The 16,982-nt window shown below is 35.5% G+C and overlaps 1 protein-coding gene across 3 annotated transcripts in view; it reads left to right on the top strand.

Annotated features, from left to right (window-relative positions):
- The window catches only part of NAV3 (neuron navigator 3), a gene marked incomplete at both ends in the record, with an annotated part of 410,033 nt that extends 393,622 nt beyond the window's left edge, over positions 1-16,411 (top strand). For all 3 annotated transcript variants that reach the window (XM_080705150.1, XM_080705149.1, XM_080705148.1), the window contains 6 exons: positions 2,273-2,427; positions 3,687-3,758; positions 4,367-4,563; positions 5,694-5,812; positions 13,660-13,863; positions 16,292-16,411. In XM_080705150.1, the coding sequence (XP_080561276.1) occupies positions 2,273-2,427; positions 3,687-3,758; positions 4,367-4,563; positions 5,694-5,812; positions 13,660-13,863; positions 16,292-16,411 (867 nt within the window). The remainder of the gene's footprint in view (positions 1-2,272; positions 2,428-3,686; positions 3,759-4,366; positions 4,564-5,693; positions 5,813-13,659; positions 13,864-16,291) is intronic.
- Between the last annotated feature and the right edge of the window lie 571 nt (positions 16,412-16,982).

Here is a 16,982-nt window from a genome sequence, read left to right as displayed (position 1 = left end):
TGTCCTCTCCTCATGGGAGGTTCATTATTTTTATGTATGTCCACTATCCTCCCCAAACTCCAGCATTACCTCCTCCAAAATTGTCCTTCATACATACCATTAAGCGAAATCTTTTCCTTTGACTTATCAAAGCTCCAAACATGATATTATATGGAAATGATTTATCATGATTAAATTTTAGTCCCCAATATGATGGCTTTTAAAGCCTCAGGGGAGGGTAGTAAGTTCTAAGGCTAGAAATATAGTATATGGGCTGTGACTATTCTATAAATGAATGAATAACTTAGGTAGATGATTAGTAGAACTTTCATTTTCTCTTTTAAAGTAAATACAATTCTCCAGACTAATATCCAGTTTTGAACATATTTATTCTATATTTCTGATTTAGGCAAGATGTATTCTGTGTCAGTGGTTTTGTCCTAATTTATAGCCCCTTTAGTCTGGGATACTATTGAACAAAGAATATTTAGGTCTTTAATAAATTAAACATAAAATTTTAATGTTTCCTATTTATACTTAACCGTTTTATTTCAGCTTAATTTAATCAAATGCCTCAAACTTCAGGCTACTCTTCTGTTCTCTTCTACTTCCAACATAAAGCTGTCTTATAGAGAGGGTGAGGCACCATCCAGAGTGAGTGGTTCACATATTTATCTGACTGTCAGAAATTGGGATCCTAGAATTGTTTTTTTTTAACCCTGAGCAAGATTTATAAATTAAAAATGCCATTGTAAATATGCAAATATTATGGAAATGCTCTTACTGATTAGGATAATTCTGAGAAACCTAATTATGTTCCTGGCCTACCCATCTGTGAGAACAGTCAATCAGAGAACTAGTTATCATATTTAGATTAAAAGCTATTAGGCAGGAATAATACCTGTAAAAGCACAAGAAGCTCAAGAAATGCTAATTACTAATGTTAAATGACCCAGTAAAATATAACAAATGTTGTCTTTGCTTAAGATTTCAGCAGTTACATGCAAATTATAAATAAGTAATTATCCCTACTTTAATCAGAATCATATGGCTGTACTTTTAGATGTACCCGTCTAAGTGAATTGTATTTGAAAAGTACCAATTATTAGTGGAAAATTAGATATACCATTTTGGATTTAGCCTATACTTGCAATTATAAACTTGATAAATTTTATTTTAATATTTGAAATATCAAAGACAATAGCTGAGTATGTTGGCACAAACCTGTAATCTCAGTACTTGGGAGGCTGAAAAAAGAGGGTCACAGGTTCATGACCAGCCTCAGCTACTTAATAAGGCCATCTCCAACTTGATGAGACCCTATTTCATAATAAAAATAAAATAAAATAAGGCTGAAGGTATATCTCAGAGGTAGAAATCCCTTGGGTTAAATCCCTAGTACCACACAAAAGAAGAAGTTGTAATATTTATGGATTTATGGTATTTTTTATAAGAGTTCATATTTAGAACTCAGTTTGGATTTTTGTTAGGGAAGAAGACCACTGGGAAATATGCCTTATAGTTTTTGATTGTTGGAGGTATTGACTCTTCTGTTCTTATTTTCCTCTCTCTCTCTCTCTCTCTCTCTCTCTCTCTCTCTCTCTCCTCTCTCCTCTCTCCTCTCTCCCTCCTTCTCTCCCTCCCCCTCCCTCTCTCTCCCCCTCTCTCCTCCTCCTCCTCCTCCTCCTCCTCCTCCTCCTCCTCCTCCTCCTCTTCTTCTTCTTCTTCTTCTTCTTCTTCTTCTTCTTCTTCTTCTTCTTCTTCTTCTTCTCTCTCCCTCTCCTCTCTTTTTTCTCTCTCTTCTCTTCTCTTCTCTTCTCTTCTCTTCTCTTCTCTTCTCTTCTCTTCTCTTCTCTTCTCTTCTCTTCTCTCTCTCTCTCTCTCTCTCTCTCTCTCTCTCTCTCTCTCTGTACTGGGGTTCCTGGAAGGCTCTTCTACCTCTGGGCTACACTGCCAAACCTATTTTATACTTTGTAAATTTGGAAACAGGGTCTCTTAAGCCAGCACAGGCACTTGGAACCAGCGCAATCCTCCTGTCTCTGCCTCCCAAACGCAAGGATTACAAGCGTGCACCACCACGCAGGTGTTCCCCCTTCTCTCTTTAGAAAAATTTGTCCTCTGTGTTAAATAGTATTTGCTTTATAGGTGTTTTTATAAGCATAGATAGAACAGTCTATGACTTTTAGTGGTAAAAAAAAAGTGGATGGAAGACAAAGTATGCTATTTTTAAAATACCATTTGCTTGCCATTGGTATGAAATTGTCATTGACATATTTGTGTTTTTTTTTTTAAGGAATTACAACAGTATCTAGCTAATCTGGCTGAACAGTGCAGTGCTGATAATAATGGTGTAGAGCTCCCAGTTGTAATAATTCTTGATAATCTTCATCATGTGGGCTCTTTGAGTGATATCTTCAATGGTTTCCTCAACTGTAAATATAATAAATGGTATGTTTACAACATATTTTCAATATTAAATATGAAAAATGATGTAATTTGCTTTCTTTTACCTTTTTATATTTTAAAACTTGTGATAAACTCCATTAATTTGAGAACCTCCTAATTAATACTTATATATTAATGAATCCATATGTGTTCCAAAATATCTGTTTATTCAACATCTAGGTCCCACCACTTTTATAGAAACATTACTTCTTTAATGATGCTGGTTTCTACAGACATACTAAAAGTCTGAGAGACCAAAATCAAAGAGGAACTAGTTTGAATCATGGAAAATATTAACTAGAAGGAGACTATAGAGCTCTGGTTTCATTCTCAGTTCTCATCAGAGTATAAACTCAAATCAAGAGGTAAATTTAAGTATTTTTACTTTTACAATAAAAGGAAAAAGTTAAAGTAAAATATATTAAGAAATCTGAAAACCCACTAAGATTCCCCATAGCACGGCCTGTAAATGGGAAGATATATGTAAGGACATAATCAACTTAAATGACATTTGCTTTAATAGTGCCAAATACTCCAGTTAATCTCTGCTAATAATACAAACGTTACAAACAGATCAGCATAAAATAAAATGTTTACAGAGGAATACAGATTCTCTTGAGCCATTAGGGATCTTCAAAATAACTATGAAATGCTAAAATGGGACTAAATAATGAACTTTAATATAAGCATATGAGTGATAAGATGTCAGAGTGGGACAAGACCATTGTTATTATTCTCTGCAACCTATTTATTTTATAAATGAGTAAATTTGGGCTCAGAGAGAAAAAAAATCCCTTTCCTCAATGCCAGAGCTGTAATTAGAATCCCCAGTAATAATTTCCAGTCCAATCATTTTTGTCATTTTCCAAACCAACATTACAAAATAACCGTGTGTGTGTGTGTGTGTGTGTGTGTGTGTGTGTGTGTGGTACTGAGGATGGAGCCCAGAAATGTTCTACTTCTGTGCTACACCACCCCCAGCCCTATTTTTTTATCCTTTATTTTGAAACAGGGTCTCACTGAGTTGCAAAGGGCTTCACAAAGTAGTAACTGAGGCTGTCCTCGAACTGTGATCCTCCTGTCTCAGCCTCCCAAATGCTGGGATTACAAGTGTGCGCCAACACAGCTGGCACAAAATAACCTTTTTAATACCTATTATTTAAATGGAACAATCCATACTTATCTAAATCATGATAGTGTTAACAAATAATCACTTTTATTTCTAATACATCTTAATTTTCTTTTCTTCATTTTTTTTCTAGTCCCTATATTATTGGAACAATGAATCAGGGAGTTTCTTCATCACCAAACCTAGAGCTGCATCACAATTTCAGGTAAAAATAAGTGGAAGGGTCGTTTTTATGTTTGTTAGTTTTTGTGTTCTGTTTGTTTTGGTGTGTTTCTTTCTTTGTGTTTGTTTTTGATGGTTTGTTTCTGTTTTGTCATATTTTCTATTTGTTCATTGACAAATCCTGCCAGTGGTGACCTGTGATATGAAAATGCTTCTCACTTCTGACACTTTTTTTCAAGCAGATGGTCTGTGATCCTCAGCCTATAATCAGAAGTGTTCCTCTTTTAAAAAGAAGAATAGAAATGTTTTTCCTGTTCACTCTGTTCTTCTGCCTAAAGTAGAACACTTTTCTTCTTCGTGTGAAGACTGTGAAGAGAGTTTCTATTTCAGGATTTGTGATTCTCCTACAGAGGAGCACTCAGCCCGTGGACTCCCACTCACTTTTGACGCACATGAGCGCCTCTTTAGCTCGGCCTGTAGGGCTTGCTACATTATCACTCTAACACTAATAGACTCCCTAACGCTTAGTTCACCAAAATGTGGCCATCAATTGATATAGGACTACTATAACTTTATATTGGAATGAACATTATATGGAATTAAAATTAATTTTATATAAAAATTGCTGATTTTTTTTTCTTCTTTTTGTAGGTGGGTTCTATGTGCAAACCACACAGAACCAGTGAAAGGCTTTCTGGGCAGATATCTTCGAAGGAAACTAATAGAAATGGAAATTGAAAGGAATATACGCAATAATGACCTAGTCAAAATTATCGATTGGATTCCTAAGACATGGCATCATCTTAATAGTTTTTTGGAAACACACAGTTCTTCTGATATCACCATTGGTGAGTTCTAAAATAATAATTTGCCACTTTCCGGGGACTGAGAGTGCTGAGTAAAAATGGCCAGATTAGATGGTAGAAAATAATAAGCAAAGCTGATGTTTTTCAAACCTCTGAAGAGTTAAATTTATTCTTTTCCTTTCTAAAAGTTTACCTTCTTCTAATTTTTTAAACCTCCAGTTACATTCATTTTGTGTGAAAATAATGGCATATTAGAATACTACTTGAGATCAAATAACTGAAATATGGACAGATATATAAAAGCCCAAGAATTATTCAAAATACATAGTATATCTTTAGGGTACTTTATACTAAAACAATTTTAGCTAATAGAGCATACCAAATATAATTGTGAGAGAAGGTTTAAATTAGAGATATTTTAGATGTTTTGTAAGTAATTTAGGGTTGTTTTAATTTCTCATGAAGATAAAACCATTTGAACTATCATTCATGGGCATATACATGTATAGAAGTCCCTTTCTCATTGTTATGGATTATAAAAGCCTACTCATAGTTGAGCATGGTGTCACATGCCTGTAATTCCAGCAATTGGTGGGCTGAGAAAGGACAACCAATCACAGGTGTGAAGCTAGCCTCCACAATTTAGTGAGGCCCTTAGCAACTTAGTGAGAACCTATTTCAAAATTTAAAACAATAGGGATAAAGTAGAGCTCTGAGGTAGAACATTATAGGTTCAATCTCCAGCACCAAAACAAAACAAAACAAAACAAAGCAGAACTCACTACAAATGCAGTATATATTAGGATGAACTCTCTATTTGGATTGCAGTATTCGTACTGAGTCCAAATTCTGCAAGTATTAACATATTTTATATTCAGCAATTTTTTTATTTCAGCACAATGGAATTTAATTATTTGTAGAAAGAGGCAGGTTGGCTGGATTATGACCTTACTATTTCTCCTACCTCTAATATATTTTGCTATAGATTAATATTTAATTGTAAAAACAATGGAGTAGCAGCCAGTGGATCAGGTTTCAGATCAAATGGGCAAGATTATAATTTTCTAATAATATTGTAAGAAATACATCATCTCCCAAAGTGGTGTCTAAATATGAGTTTAGATTGGAAAATATAATACTTCTCAAACGTGTTTTGTTATTTGTGTCCTCAGGTCCCCGACTTTTCCTTCCTTGTCCCATGGATGTAGAGGGTTCTAGAGTATGGTTCATGGATCTCTGGAACTATTCTTTGGTACCTTATATTCTGGAGGCAGTGAGAGAAGGTCTTCAGGTATAATATTTAGTTTTTATTACTATCTTTATAAAAGGCAAAAAAAATCTTTCAATAGCAATAACCCCTGATTTCTTTGGATATTCATACAGAAACCTAAAAGCAAAGTTTAGCTAATAGAGCATACCAAATATAGTTGTGAGAGAAGGTTTTAATTAGAGATATTTTAGATATTTTGTAAGTAATTTAGTGTTTTTTATTTCTCATGAAGATAAAACCATTTAAACTATCTTTCTTTCATGGGCATACAGATGCATGAAAAAGAGATCAGTGAAGATCAACAGTACAATATTTTGTGTGTTCTGACAATAGTTAAGTAAGAGAAAGAATGAAAATCATTCTTAAAATAATTATACATTGAAGTCCAATTTGGTGTAAGAGGTGTTCTGATTAGATAGCCATTTGATTGCACAGTTCTACATCTTATGACACAACCAGGTCTTGAGCATTTGAACCCTTACCAAGTGATTTGCAAAATGTAGTTTCCCGTTGTAGGATTCTTGCTTCTAGTAGGCCTTATTTCTGAAGCATTTCAATATCATTTGCAAGATCCTTTACTATGAGGGAATGCTTTAAATTCTAAGAAAGTTATTAGGTCTTTTTTTTAACCTATGATAGTTTGATATAGCAGCATCTCTGCGATTCCTCTTACCTGCCTTACATCCCGAGGCCTTCCAACCAGCCCTTCTGTCTATGATTAACGATAACGTGGAAATATTTTCATGATAAGAAAACCCAGTGTCCTCAGCAAAGTCTATTACTCATTTTTCATCAGTTTTGCTATATCCTTAAATTGGGCTTGAAATTTCCTAAGATTGTAGATTTTATAAACTCTAAGATTTATGTCACATAATGACCTAGCACACTTTTCAGGAATCCAACCTCCTTTTCCACACAGCCAGGAAATTTCTTTCTAGCTTTCACAACTGCTACAAGAATGAAGACATCGTTTCTGTTTTCAGTATTTTGTTACCTGGAGTGCAATGTTAAGTCTTTATTTTGCTACCTAAAAAAATTGTCTTCTGTTTTCTGTTCACTTCCTCTCACTGTCACCCTCTCTTCATCTAGTAAAATGACAGGGCAGTATGTAGAAGTGTCAGTGTAATTCCAGTGAGCATAATGAATGTTATGAAAGTGCTCTGAGTTCTCAGAGATAAATTCAGGAAGCTAAAGAACTCAATTGATTGGTTTTACTCAAGATTTAAATAACCCAATTTCATTTTGTCAAGCATAAGAGTTAATATAGCTCTAGCAAGTGACTTAAAAATAAAGGAAATATGATGCCATTGGTCTTTATTTTTCAAATATATTTCATGATTCTTCTAAAACATTTATGTTGCTAAGAATATAAATTGGATCCCTCAGTTTTGATCAAGTATGCAAAGATGATTATTTTATAAAATTTATTTGCGTTATTGTAAAAGTCATGTTTTTTAAATGATAGGGAAATGTTTTCTTCAGATGAATTTCGATATTAATAAACTGTGATTCAAGTCTTTATGCATGAAATTTGTATTTCATATTTGATTGTTAATAGATAAGAGGAAAGAAAAAAATTTAAAACCCTAAAACTATAGTACCAAAATTTTTAAGTTTTTCTAGATCATATTTATAAAAGACACATGAGTTTTTTTATACTTAAGTAAATGTTATTTTGAAAATTCTATTCTGATCATTATAATTATATAAAGCTTCCATTTGGGCAAACATATAATCATTTAGCTAGTGATTTAGCTTTCTGAAGAGAGATACTTTAGAACTAATTTAAAATGGGATAAAGCTGTCTCAAGTTTCTTGCTATGGCTAGAGATATTTAGTAGTATGTTAGTGTGAAAACTAAATCAACCCTAGTGTAGGAGTTGGAGATAGACTAAGGATCTGGCATACTTGATAGGTTTCAAAAACCAAACACCCAAACTCTTTTAATGGGGAGACAGTTCCTATTGCTCTTGAAGACTATGAAAGCCAGAAATATCAAAAAGCAGAAGGTATTCCTCTGAAGTGTTATCTATGCCTCTGGAAAAAACAGAAGTCAAAGGAGTCATGTATCTTATCAACCATTCTCTTGTCAGTATATCACAAACAATACAGAACCCTGAATTGATGGAAGAGGCAATCAAACAAAGTCTAGTAGCAGAGATGAAACTCTAGGTAGAGAGGCATAATCTCTTTTCAGATGAAGACTGATGCTTGGGTGAGGAGCCACCTGGGCAGTACTTCTGGGCTCTTGTTCTACTTGGAAAAGAAGCAAAGGATGCAGTGGGCTTGACTTTTTACCCTGATGATTCTCTTTCATGAAACTGTATTAGCAAGTCAGTATATCTCATTCAGAATATTTAGACTTCTCTTCTTTTCTTTTTTTCTATAGTATCAATTTTACGCCAAAATAGAGTTATGCTTATTTAGCTTTTTCTTGTCACCTGTTTTTTTAAATAATTTTATTGGTGCATTGTAGTTATACAACAAAGTGAGATTCAAAGTGATACATTTATATTTGCACAGGCCACTTGGTGTGATTCCCTCTTGGTCCCACCCACTTCTCCCTCCTTCCCTGTACATGTTTGGGAGATTAGTAGGTACATAGCATTATTGAATCTTTTTCCTTTTTTAAGTCTCTTTTTCCCCTTCCATCTCCCATCCCAACTCTTGTTTTAATTGTCTCTCCCCTTTTATGAGAAATTTCTTTTGCTTTCTATTCTTTCTCTACATTCCATATATGAGAAAAAACAAAAATCTTCTTGACTTTCTGAAATTGCATTATATCTCTTCACATAATGTTCTCAAATACCATTCATTTGCCTAAAAATGACATTATTTTGTTCTTTATGGCTATGTAAAAATCTGTAGTGTATATTTACCAAATTTTCATCATCCACTCATCTGTTGACATCTATCTTGGTTCCATAATTTAGCTATTATTGTTAACCATGCTGCTATAAATATGGGCATGCAAGTATCATTATATTTCTCTACATTTAATTATATAAAATTAAGTAAAATAAAATGAGATTAAATTAGTAAAGATAGTGAGGAGTGGTATATCTGGCATGTATGGTATTTCCATTTCTGGTCTTTTGACTGAGCTTACTGATTTTCATAGAGGTTGTACTGATTTAAAGTCCACCAGTGTATAAGAGTTCTTATTTCCATATACCCTCATAAGAATTATTAATTTTGCATTCTTGATGACTGCCATTCTAACTGGAGTTAGATGTAATGTCATTTTGATTTGCATCTCTTATGTTCATGTTGGATAGTTGGTCCTTTATTTTCTTCTAGTAAAAGAAACATTTCTAGTCTAATTTCTATGCCTTTGATCCATTTTAAGTTGACTTTTGTGCAAAGTGAGACATGGGGTTCTAGAGTATCAAGTGCTATATTGAAAAGAAGTGGTGATAATGAAAATCCTTGTCCTGTTCTTGTTTTTAGGGGGAATTCTCGCAGTTTTTCCCCATTTAATATGATGTTGGCTGTGTAGATTGTAGACTGTTGACTGTGTAGATTGTTGTCTACTGTAGATTATCTTTATGATTTTGAGATATGCTTCTTCTATTCTAATTCTCTGCATTGTTTTTAGAATAAATAGATGTTGGTTTTTGTCAAATGATTTTTTAGCATCTATTGAAATGATCATGTGATTTTTGTCTTTGGTTCTATTTATATGATGAATTAAATGGATTGATTTTCATATGTTGAACCAGCCTTGCATCCCTAGAATAAACTCTACCTGGTCATGATATATGATTTTCTTGATGTGGTTTTGAATGTTTTGCTAGTATTTTGTTTAGCAGTTTTGCATCCAAGTTCATCAAAGATATTGGCCTGCAATTTTCATTCCTTGAGTTGTCTTTATGTGGTTTTTATTGGGTTTATAGAAATATTTGGGAGAGCCAGATGTGATGTCACAAACTTGTAATCCCCGCGGTTGGGATGCAGAGACAGGAGGATTGCACAGGTTTGAAGCCAGCCATGCTGGCTTAAGAGACCCTGTTTAAAACAAACAAACAAACAAACAAACAACAACAACAAAAAAAAACAGTATAAAATAGGTCTGGGAAAGTAGCCTGGAGGTAGAAGGGTTTCCAGGAACCCCAGTACCACCAAAAAAAAAAAAAAAAAAAAAAAAAAAAATTTGGGAGAGTCCTGTTTTATTTTTTCTATCTCATGAAATAGATTGAGGAGTATTGAAATTAGCTCTTCTTTAAAAGTTTTATAAAATTCACTTGGAAAACCATCTGGTCCTGGGATTTTCTTTGATGGTAGGCTCTTTATTGCTGTTTCAGTCTCTTTGATTGCTATTGGTTGGCTTTAATTTTCTATATCTTCTTGACTCAGTTTAGGCATGTTGTATTTATCTAGAAATTTGTCACCTTCTTCCACATTTTCCATTTTGTTATAGTTTTTCAAAGTAGTTTCTGATAATCCTCTGGATTTTTATACCATCAGGAATAATATTTCCTTTTCCATCTCTTATTTTTATAATTTGGGTTGATTCTCTCTCTCTCTATTTTTTTTTTTTTTTTTTGGTTACGTTGGCTAATAGCTTATCTATCTTGTTATTTTTTTTTTTTTTGAGAAACTAGCTTTTGGTTTTGTTGATTTTCTGTATTGTTTTCTTTATTGATTTCTGGTCTCATTTTAATAATTTCCCACAAAGTCTCAGACCCAGGATGTTTATTGCTGCAGTATGAGTCCCTGGGAGTTCCACACTGGGCCTTCTCCTGTGGGGATGGTGGCTTCAACTTATGGTGTTGTTAAGTGCCAGTCTGGATCTCTGGAGGGCGTGGTGAGCTTGGCCGCTGCTACTGGTAGTTGGCACTCTTGTTTTTTATTTTAGGTGACATATCAAGACTAGATAGAGTCCCAGCTGAATTCTACAAGACCTTTAAGGAGGAACTAATACCAGTGCTTCTCAAGTTATTCAGTGAAATGGAGAGTAATGAAATACTCCCAGATTCATTTTATGAAGTCACTATCAATTTGATACCTATATCAAGTAAAGATATTTCTAGGATTAAGAATCATATCCCAATATCATTGATGATTATAGATGCAAAAATTCTTAATAAGGTAGTAGCAATTTACATCTAAAACCATATCAAGGCAATAGTGTACCACAACCAAGTTGGTTTCATTTCAAGAATACAAGGTTGTTTCAACAAAAACAAGTCAATAAATATAATTTATTACAGAAATAGAACTAAGAACAAAAATCACATGATTGTCTCAATAGATAAAGAAAAATTGTAAAGGTGAGGAAACTATTACAGGGGCCCTGTTGGGCTCCTGAAACAGTAACAGTGAGATGTAGCTGCAGGTTCTTATTCTGAGCTCTGTGTAGAAAACAGTAGCCGAAACTTAAACTGTTTTATTATTACAAAGACAGAAAGATAGGACAGAGTTAATAAAGCCCTATATCACAGGGAGTTAGTCTCTGGAGGTTTTTGGAATCAGAACATTTTATACCAAGTCTTCTGACCAGACTAGATCTACCCTTTCTCTGGGACAGGTCTTTTGAAGTGTGGATTCCTTCCTGTAGATCTGCCCTGTCTTAGGACAGACCCCAGGCCTTTTGCTACATCCCAAAATGTGTTAATTAAATAAGGATGTCTGGGATCTCTTGAAGGCTCATGGCATCCCCCTCACATCCTTGGAGAGTTTTCTTCTCTTAGAAATGTAAATGACCCCTGGATTCCTTTATTTTCTTGCCAATCACCCTTGGTTCCTGGAACTCTACAGCCCATTCCCAGTACTGGCACATTTAATACATTTTGAAGACCTTTTTCAGTACTGGCACAATACATTTTAAAGCCCTTTTCCAATATTAGCACATTAATACATTTTGAAGCCTTTTCCCAATACTGGTACAAAAATCCTTTGACAAAATTTTATACTCTATTCATGTTAAAAACACTGAAGAAATCAAGGCCAGAAAGAACTTATGTCAATATCTTAAAAGCAATATATGACAGACATAAAGCCAAGACCATATTGAATAGAGAAAAACAGTGTTTCCTCTAATGTCATCTCCAGTTTTGCTCTCCTTGATGATTTTTTTTAATTGGCATTTCTTTCTTTCTTTCTTCATTTATTTATTTATTTTGTGTGTGCTGGGGAATGAACCCAGGGACATTTTACTTCTGAGCTACACACCCGACATTCTTTAATTTCTATTTGGAAATAGGCTGAGAGCCTCACTACGTTGCCAAGACTGGCTTTGAACCTGTGATCCTCCTGTCCCAGCCTCACATGTACTGGAATTGTAGCTTTGTTACTTTTTGATATTTATGATTTTTTTAAAGTTTTCTTCTGTATTCTCATGTTTTTAATGTAATCTTTTTTAAAGAACTACACATTTTCTTTCAATTAGTTCAACTTGTATAGCATGTTTTGTTTTCACATCTTCTATAAAGTAAGTGTTTATCTGAGAGAAAACTTTCTTCTCTAAAACAAGAAAACCATTTAAAAATTTGTTTCAAATGGCTACCTCCACCATTATCTCTTAAGGAAATGCACAGAAACTAGGACTTAGACTCTTTTTTCTGTTTTGTTTTGTTTTGGTTTGGTACCGTTTTGTTTGCAGATGATCCTGAAAATGTTCATATCGCTTTCCCAGGACAAATCCAAAGGGCAAGTCCAAACCATTCCATGGGTTTTTCATGCTGTCAATGTTCACATTTCACTTTTGTCTTACCAAGCCACACAGACCATGCAGAATACCTATCATAGCATGAGAAATCACAGTATGCCCTGTGAGATTAATAAGCACCGTGTTATAGGATTGCCCTTGATGGCCTGGGATCAAGACGGGCACAAAAATGCCACTACCTCTTTCTCTTAATTTTAACTTTTCTTTCTTACTGTTGTGGCTCTATATTCGCTCTTCTTTCTTTTTCCTTTCCTTTCTCCTTCCTGTCTTCCTTTTTTCTTTTTTCCCTTACTTCCTTTTCTTTTTTCTTCCTTCTTTATTTCCTTTCCTTCTTTCTTTCTTCCTTTCTTCCTTCCCTTCCTTCTCATTTTTTCTCTCTTTTTCCAAGTTCTCATCAACTTCTGTCTCCTCAGTGTTCCCTTTCCAGTTTGATTTCAGCTTTGCTTCCATCTTGAGAATTTTTAACATCTCTTATAGATATCTTCTCCCCTCTATTTCATTACTAGGACTTTAGCCAGGCTGTGTTGTGTTTCTCTTATTTCTCTCTTTGGATCCATTTGAATTTTTGCAGAATTGATGTATTTAGCTTTTTCTCATCTTTCCCTAGGGAACTTACACATAAACATCTAGAAAAGAGCTTTTCCAGGAAGTAATGGGACTATTAGAAAAAATTAATTGGAGGAAAATGGTTATCAGAGAAGTAATTTTTATTCTCTAAGAATGTTTGAGTAGAATGATTAGGTAAAAGTTACCTTTTTTTCTTTTACTCATCACCTTTCCAAAATGTACTCTAGTCAACAGTTCTGTTTATTTTAAACATAACTTTTGAAAAAGAATCCTGCAAAACTGGAGCTTTTATTTTTCCACATTGCAGTTCCTCTTAGTTCATAAAATTACTAATAAAGACAAATGTGGGGCAGTTATTTCTTCATGCATTTATAATAAACCTCTCTTCTATTCTCCCCCAAATGCTGATGATATAGCCAGATGTTCAGTTTCATTTTTCTAACCTTAACATTTTTAAGGGAGCTATACAGAGAGGTACATCTTTAAAATCTGGAAAGTTATATGCAGATGTTTAATTCCCCTGAAAGTCTCATAAAAATTTAATATGCAAACAAAACAATCAACTAATAGTCACATATTTTTACTTAGTAGAAATGATTTTATATGTACCAAGTATGTGGTCAACTTTTAGATGTATGGGAAGCGTGCACCATGGGAAGATCCCTTGAAGTGGGTGCTGGACACGTACCCATGGAACTCAGCATCTCTGCCTCAGGAAGGTCCAGCATTGCTTCAGTTGCGACCAGAAGATGTTGGGTATGAGGGCTGCACAACCACAAAAGAAGCCACAACCTCAAAGCACATTCCACAGACGGACACAGAAGGGGATCCTCTGGTAAGAAGCTGATTCTTGATTCTTCCCATGTGATCTTGACATCATTGAGTGGTACTTAGCATTTACTTATTTGCATCAAAGTCATGAGTTAGGTAATATTTGAGACCACCCTGATATTTGCACTCAGTTTTAACTCTTTTACCTTCAGTCTGCTTTTATTGGATGAACTTCTTAAAAAGAAAACCACAGCTAGGGGTGGTGACACATGCTTATAATCCAAGTACTTAGGAGCCTGAGATGGAGGATTTCAGGTTCAAAGCCAGCCTCAGCAATTTAGTGAGGTCCTGAGCAGTAACTTAATGAGACCATGTTTCCAAATAAAATAATAAAATAGGACTGGGGGTGTAGCTTATAGATAGAATGGGGAAGAAGTGGGGGAGAAGAGGAGGAGCTTTCACAGAGGATTATGATTTATCAACATAATACTGAACTCATACATAAGCTTACCTTTCTCTGGTAGCCTTCTTCGATTTTAGTGAACAAATCAAAACTATGAGAAGGCAAAGTAAGTTTTCTTACATATATTTATTATGTATCGGAGACTGGCGTTTACTCTAATAGAACATATTTGTAGTATGGCACCATTTCACAAAGCTAGGCTTTAATAACACTCCCATCACACCATACAACTTTAACAACATTCAAGATTCAAGTAGTTTCAAACAACTGTGGCTGAGATAAAATCCAATCCCTTTAAAAGGACCAAACTTATCATTTCTACTTTGAGTCAATCAGGAGAGTTCTCAAAACACAGCTCAGTTCTGCAAATTAGCTTCAACCAAGTGTTAGATAATGCAGCCTGTAGCCAGTGAGGGAGAGACTGAACAAAAACAGAGGGAGAGACAGTGAATGTGTGTGCTTGAAGTTAGGGGTGTCTGGGGGAGATATAGGAGAGAGAGAGACAGAGTGAAAGACAGAGATCTGGCTTTTTGGCTTACTGGATTGGAGAGATTACGACTATATATATATATATATATATATATATATATATCTGACTTAGCATTCATAGAATTAGGCTTAAAATTAGGTTGAAAAGTATTGTTTTGAAGACTATTAAAATGACTTCAGGATGTTCTATCATTGTAGCCTCTGTCATAAAAACATTTATGGTGAAATGGGTGATTACCAATTGATCGTACACAAGCATTTATTAACCACAGGTTTCACACAAAATATACAAACATATGGTGTATTCGTTTCGAGTCACCCCCTCATGCCATTTTGGCATGGGGCTGTATTTCTATTTCTGTATTTTTATCTTTTAATAAACTTCTTTAAATCTTCAAAAAATACACAAGCATACACAGTCTAATTTTTGGAATCCTGTTTTAGAGTTCTCCTTTCTATTTATCAAGGTTGGGAGGAAAATAGTAACTTATAAAACGATATAAAATAGCATAATGTGAGTATTAAGCAATAGATAGCTTATTATAATACATAGAAAGCCTTGAAAAGAAACTGTCCACTGCCCTCCTAAGGATAGGTGTCAATTTTCCTGTGCTTTCTAAAACTGCTGAACCATCCATTTAGCCACAATTTGCTTTTAAGCTATCTTCTTTTGTTTATAGCTTTTCTCTCTACCAGTGGAGCTGCAGATCTATCAAAATCTAAGCAACGTGACTGCTTTTTAATTTTATAATGCATGGAATAAGCTGCCTCTCTCCCCAGGTGCTTTCAGGCATATGTCCCTTTTGCTAGAACAAACATTACCATTCTCCTATAAAGCTGGGAAATTCCAGACAGCCGCTATTGTTCCAGAAGGTGGTTTTTGTTTTCAGCGATATATCAATCATACTCCAGCCAGAAATTCAGTGACAACAAAAACTTGACAGCGATTCTTTCCTTCTTCCTCTTCAAACACTCATGGTCCACTTCATTCAGTCACCTCCTCTCGAGGTCAGCTCCTAAACAGCAGATGGTGTGCCTGCCTGGCAGCTGGCTCCATTCCACTCCACCCCCTCCTTTCCTCCAGGGACTGTGAGCACGGGCCTGGGTGTGTGTGTCTCAGTGTGTGTGTGTGTGTGTGTGTGTGTGTGTGTGTGTGAGTGTGAGTGAACACTGAGGACTTTCTGTTGCCATTCAGCGCTCTCTGCTTCTCTCAGCCAAAAAGCTGGGGAGCTTGGCGGGCGCTCCAGCAACTAACCCAGATGTCCAGCTGTGATACAGTTTCCTTTCCAGTCTCCTGCTGGAGCTGTATTCATTCAGAGCCCTAAATAAGAGTTATCTAGAGGTCCTATTTTCTCTGTGTTATTCAGTATAGTCATGTTTGGGAGAAATTGTGTAGGAGCCAGGGTGAAGAGTGAGAGTCTAAAATTGTTTTTGTTTTTGTTTTTTTTCATTTCTCTGGGATGGGTGGCCATGGTTCTTCAGTGTGGCTTGGACCAGCTTTGTATCCTTGCTACCTGGATGTCTCTTTTTCCTTCTTCAGATGAATATGCTAATGAAACTCCAAGAAGCAGCCAATTACTCAGGCACACAGAGCTGCGACAGTGATAGCACCAGCCACCATGAAGACGGTCTGGATTCGTCTCTTGAATCTACCCTCTAGAGGGTGAAACAAGTTAGGGGAAAAGATGATGCTTTTAAAAGGTGTTGAAAAAAAAAAAAAAAAGGTATTCTCACTAAACCACTGCCAGTATGAAAGCACCCTGTCAAGGGCCCTGACCCAGAGTCCTGGTCTCTACGGAGGCAGCAGAACCAAGTCAGAACCACCCAGATGCTGATTTGCAATGGGAGCTTCCCTTGATTATTTTATTTCTAGGCATTTTTATATCCATGGAGTAATAGAAGGTTCCATGACTCAACTGGAAAGGACTCTAATGACAGGGCAAATGAAGAGATTGCACATGGGCTAGCCAAACTGGACTTTAATTTCTTCCTCTTTAAAAAAAAGTTTACAATGCAGGCCTTTTTTTTGTCCCTTCCTTCTGTTTCCTCAGAGGAGCTGTTATCCCCCCAGGCAGGGTCCATTCTTCTGATCCGTCCACCCTCCTTTGTGCCACATGGTGCTGGTCACAGGGCTCCAGTAGTGTTTGCGTCATGCACTCACCCCGTTCCAGAATGCATCCAAGAGGCCAGGCCTCCCTAAGCACAGGTGGACTTGTGCAACCACCAGGAAA

Source organism: Muscardinus avellanarius (genome assembly GCF_963383645.1).
Source record: "Muscardinus avellanarius genome assembly, chromosome: 11".
In the NCBI taxonomy this organism is placed as follows: domain Eukaryota; kingdom Metazoa; phylum Chordata; class Mammalia; order Rodentia; family Gliridae; genus Muscardinus; species Muscardinus avellanarius.
The sequence above is the reverse complement of the archived record's forward strand: the minus strand, read 5'-3'. Positions and strand labels throughout refer to the sequence as shown.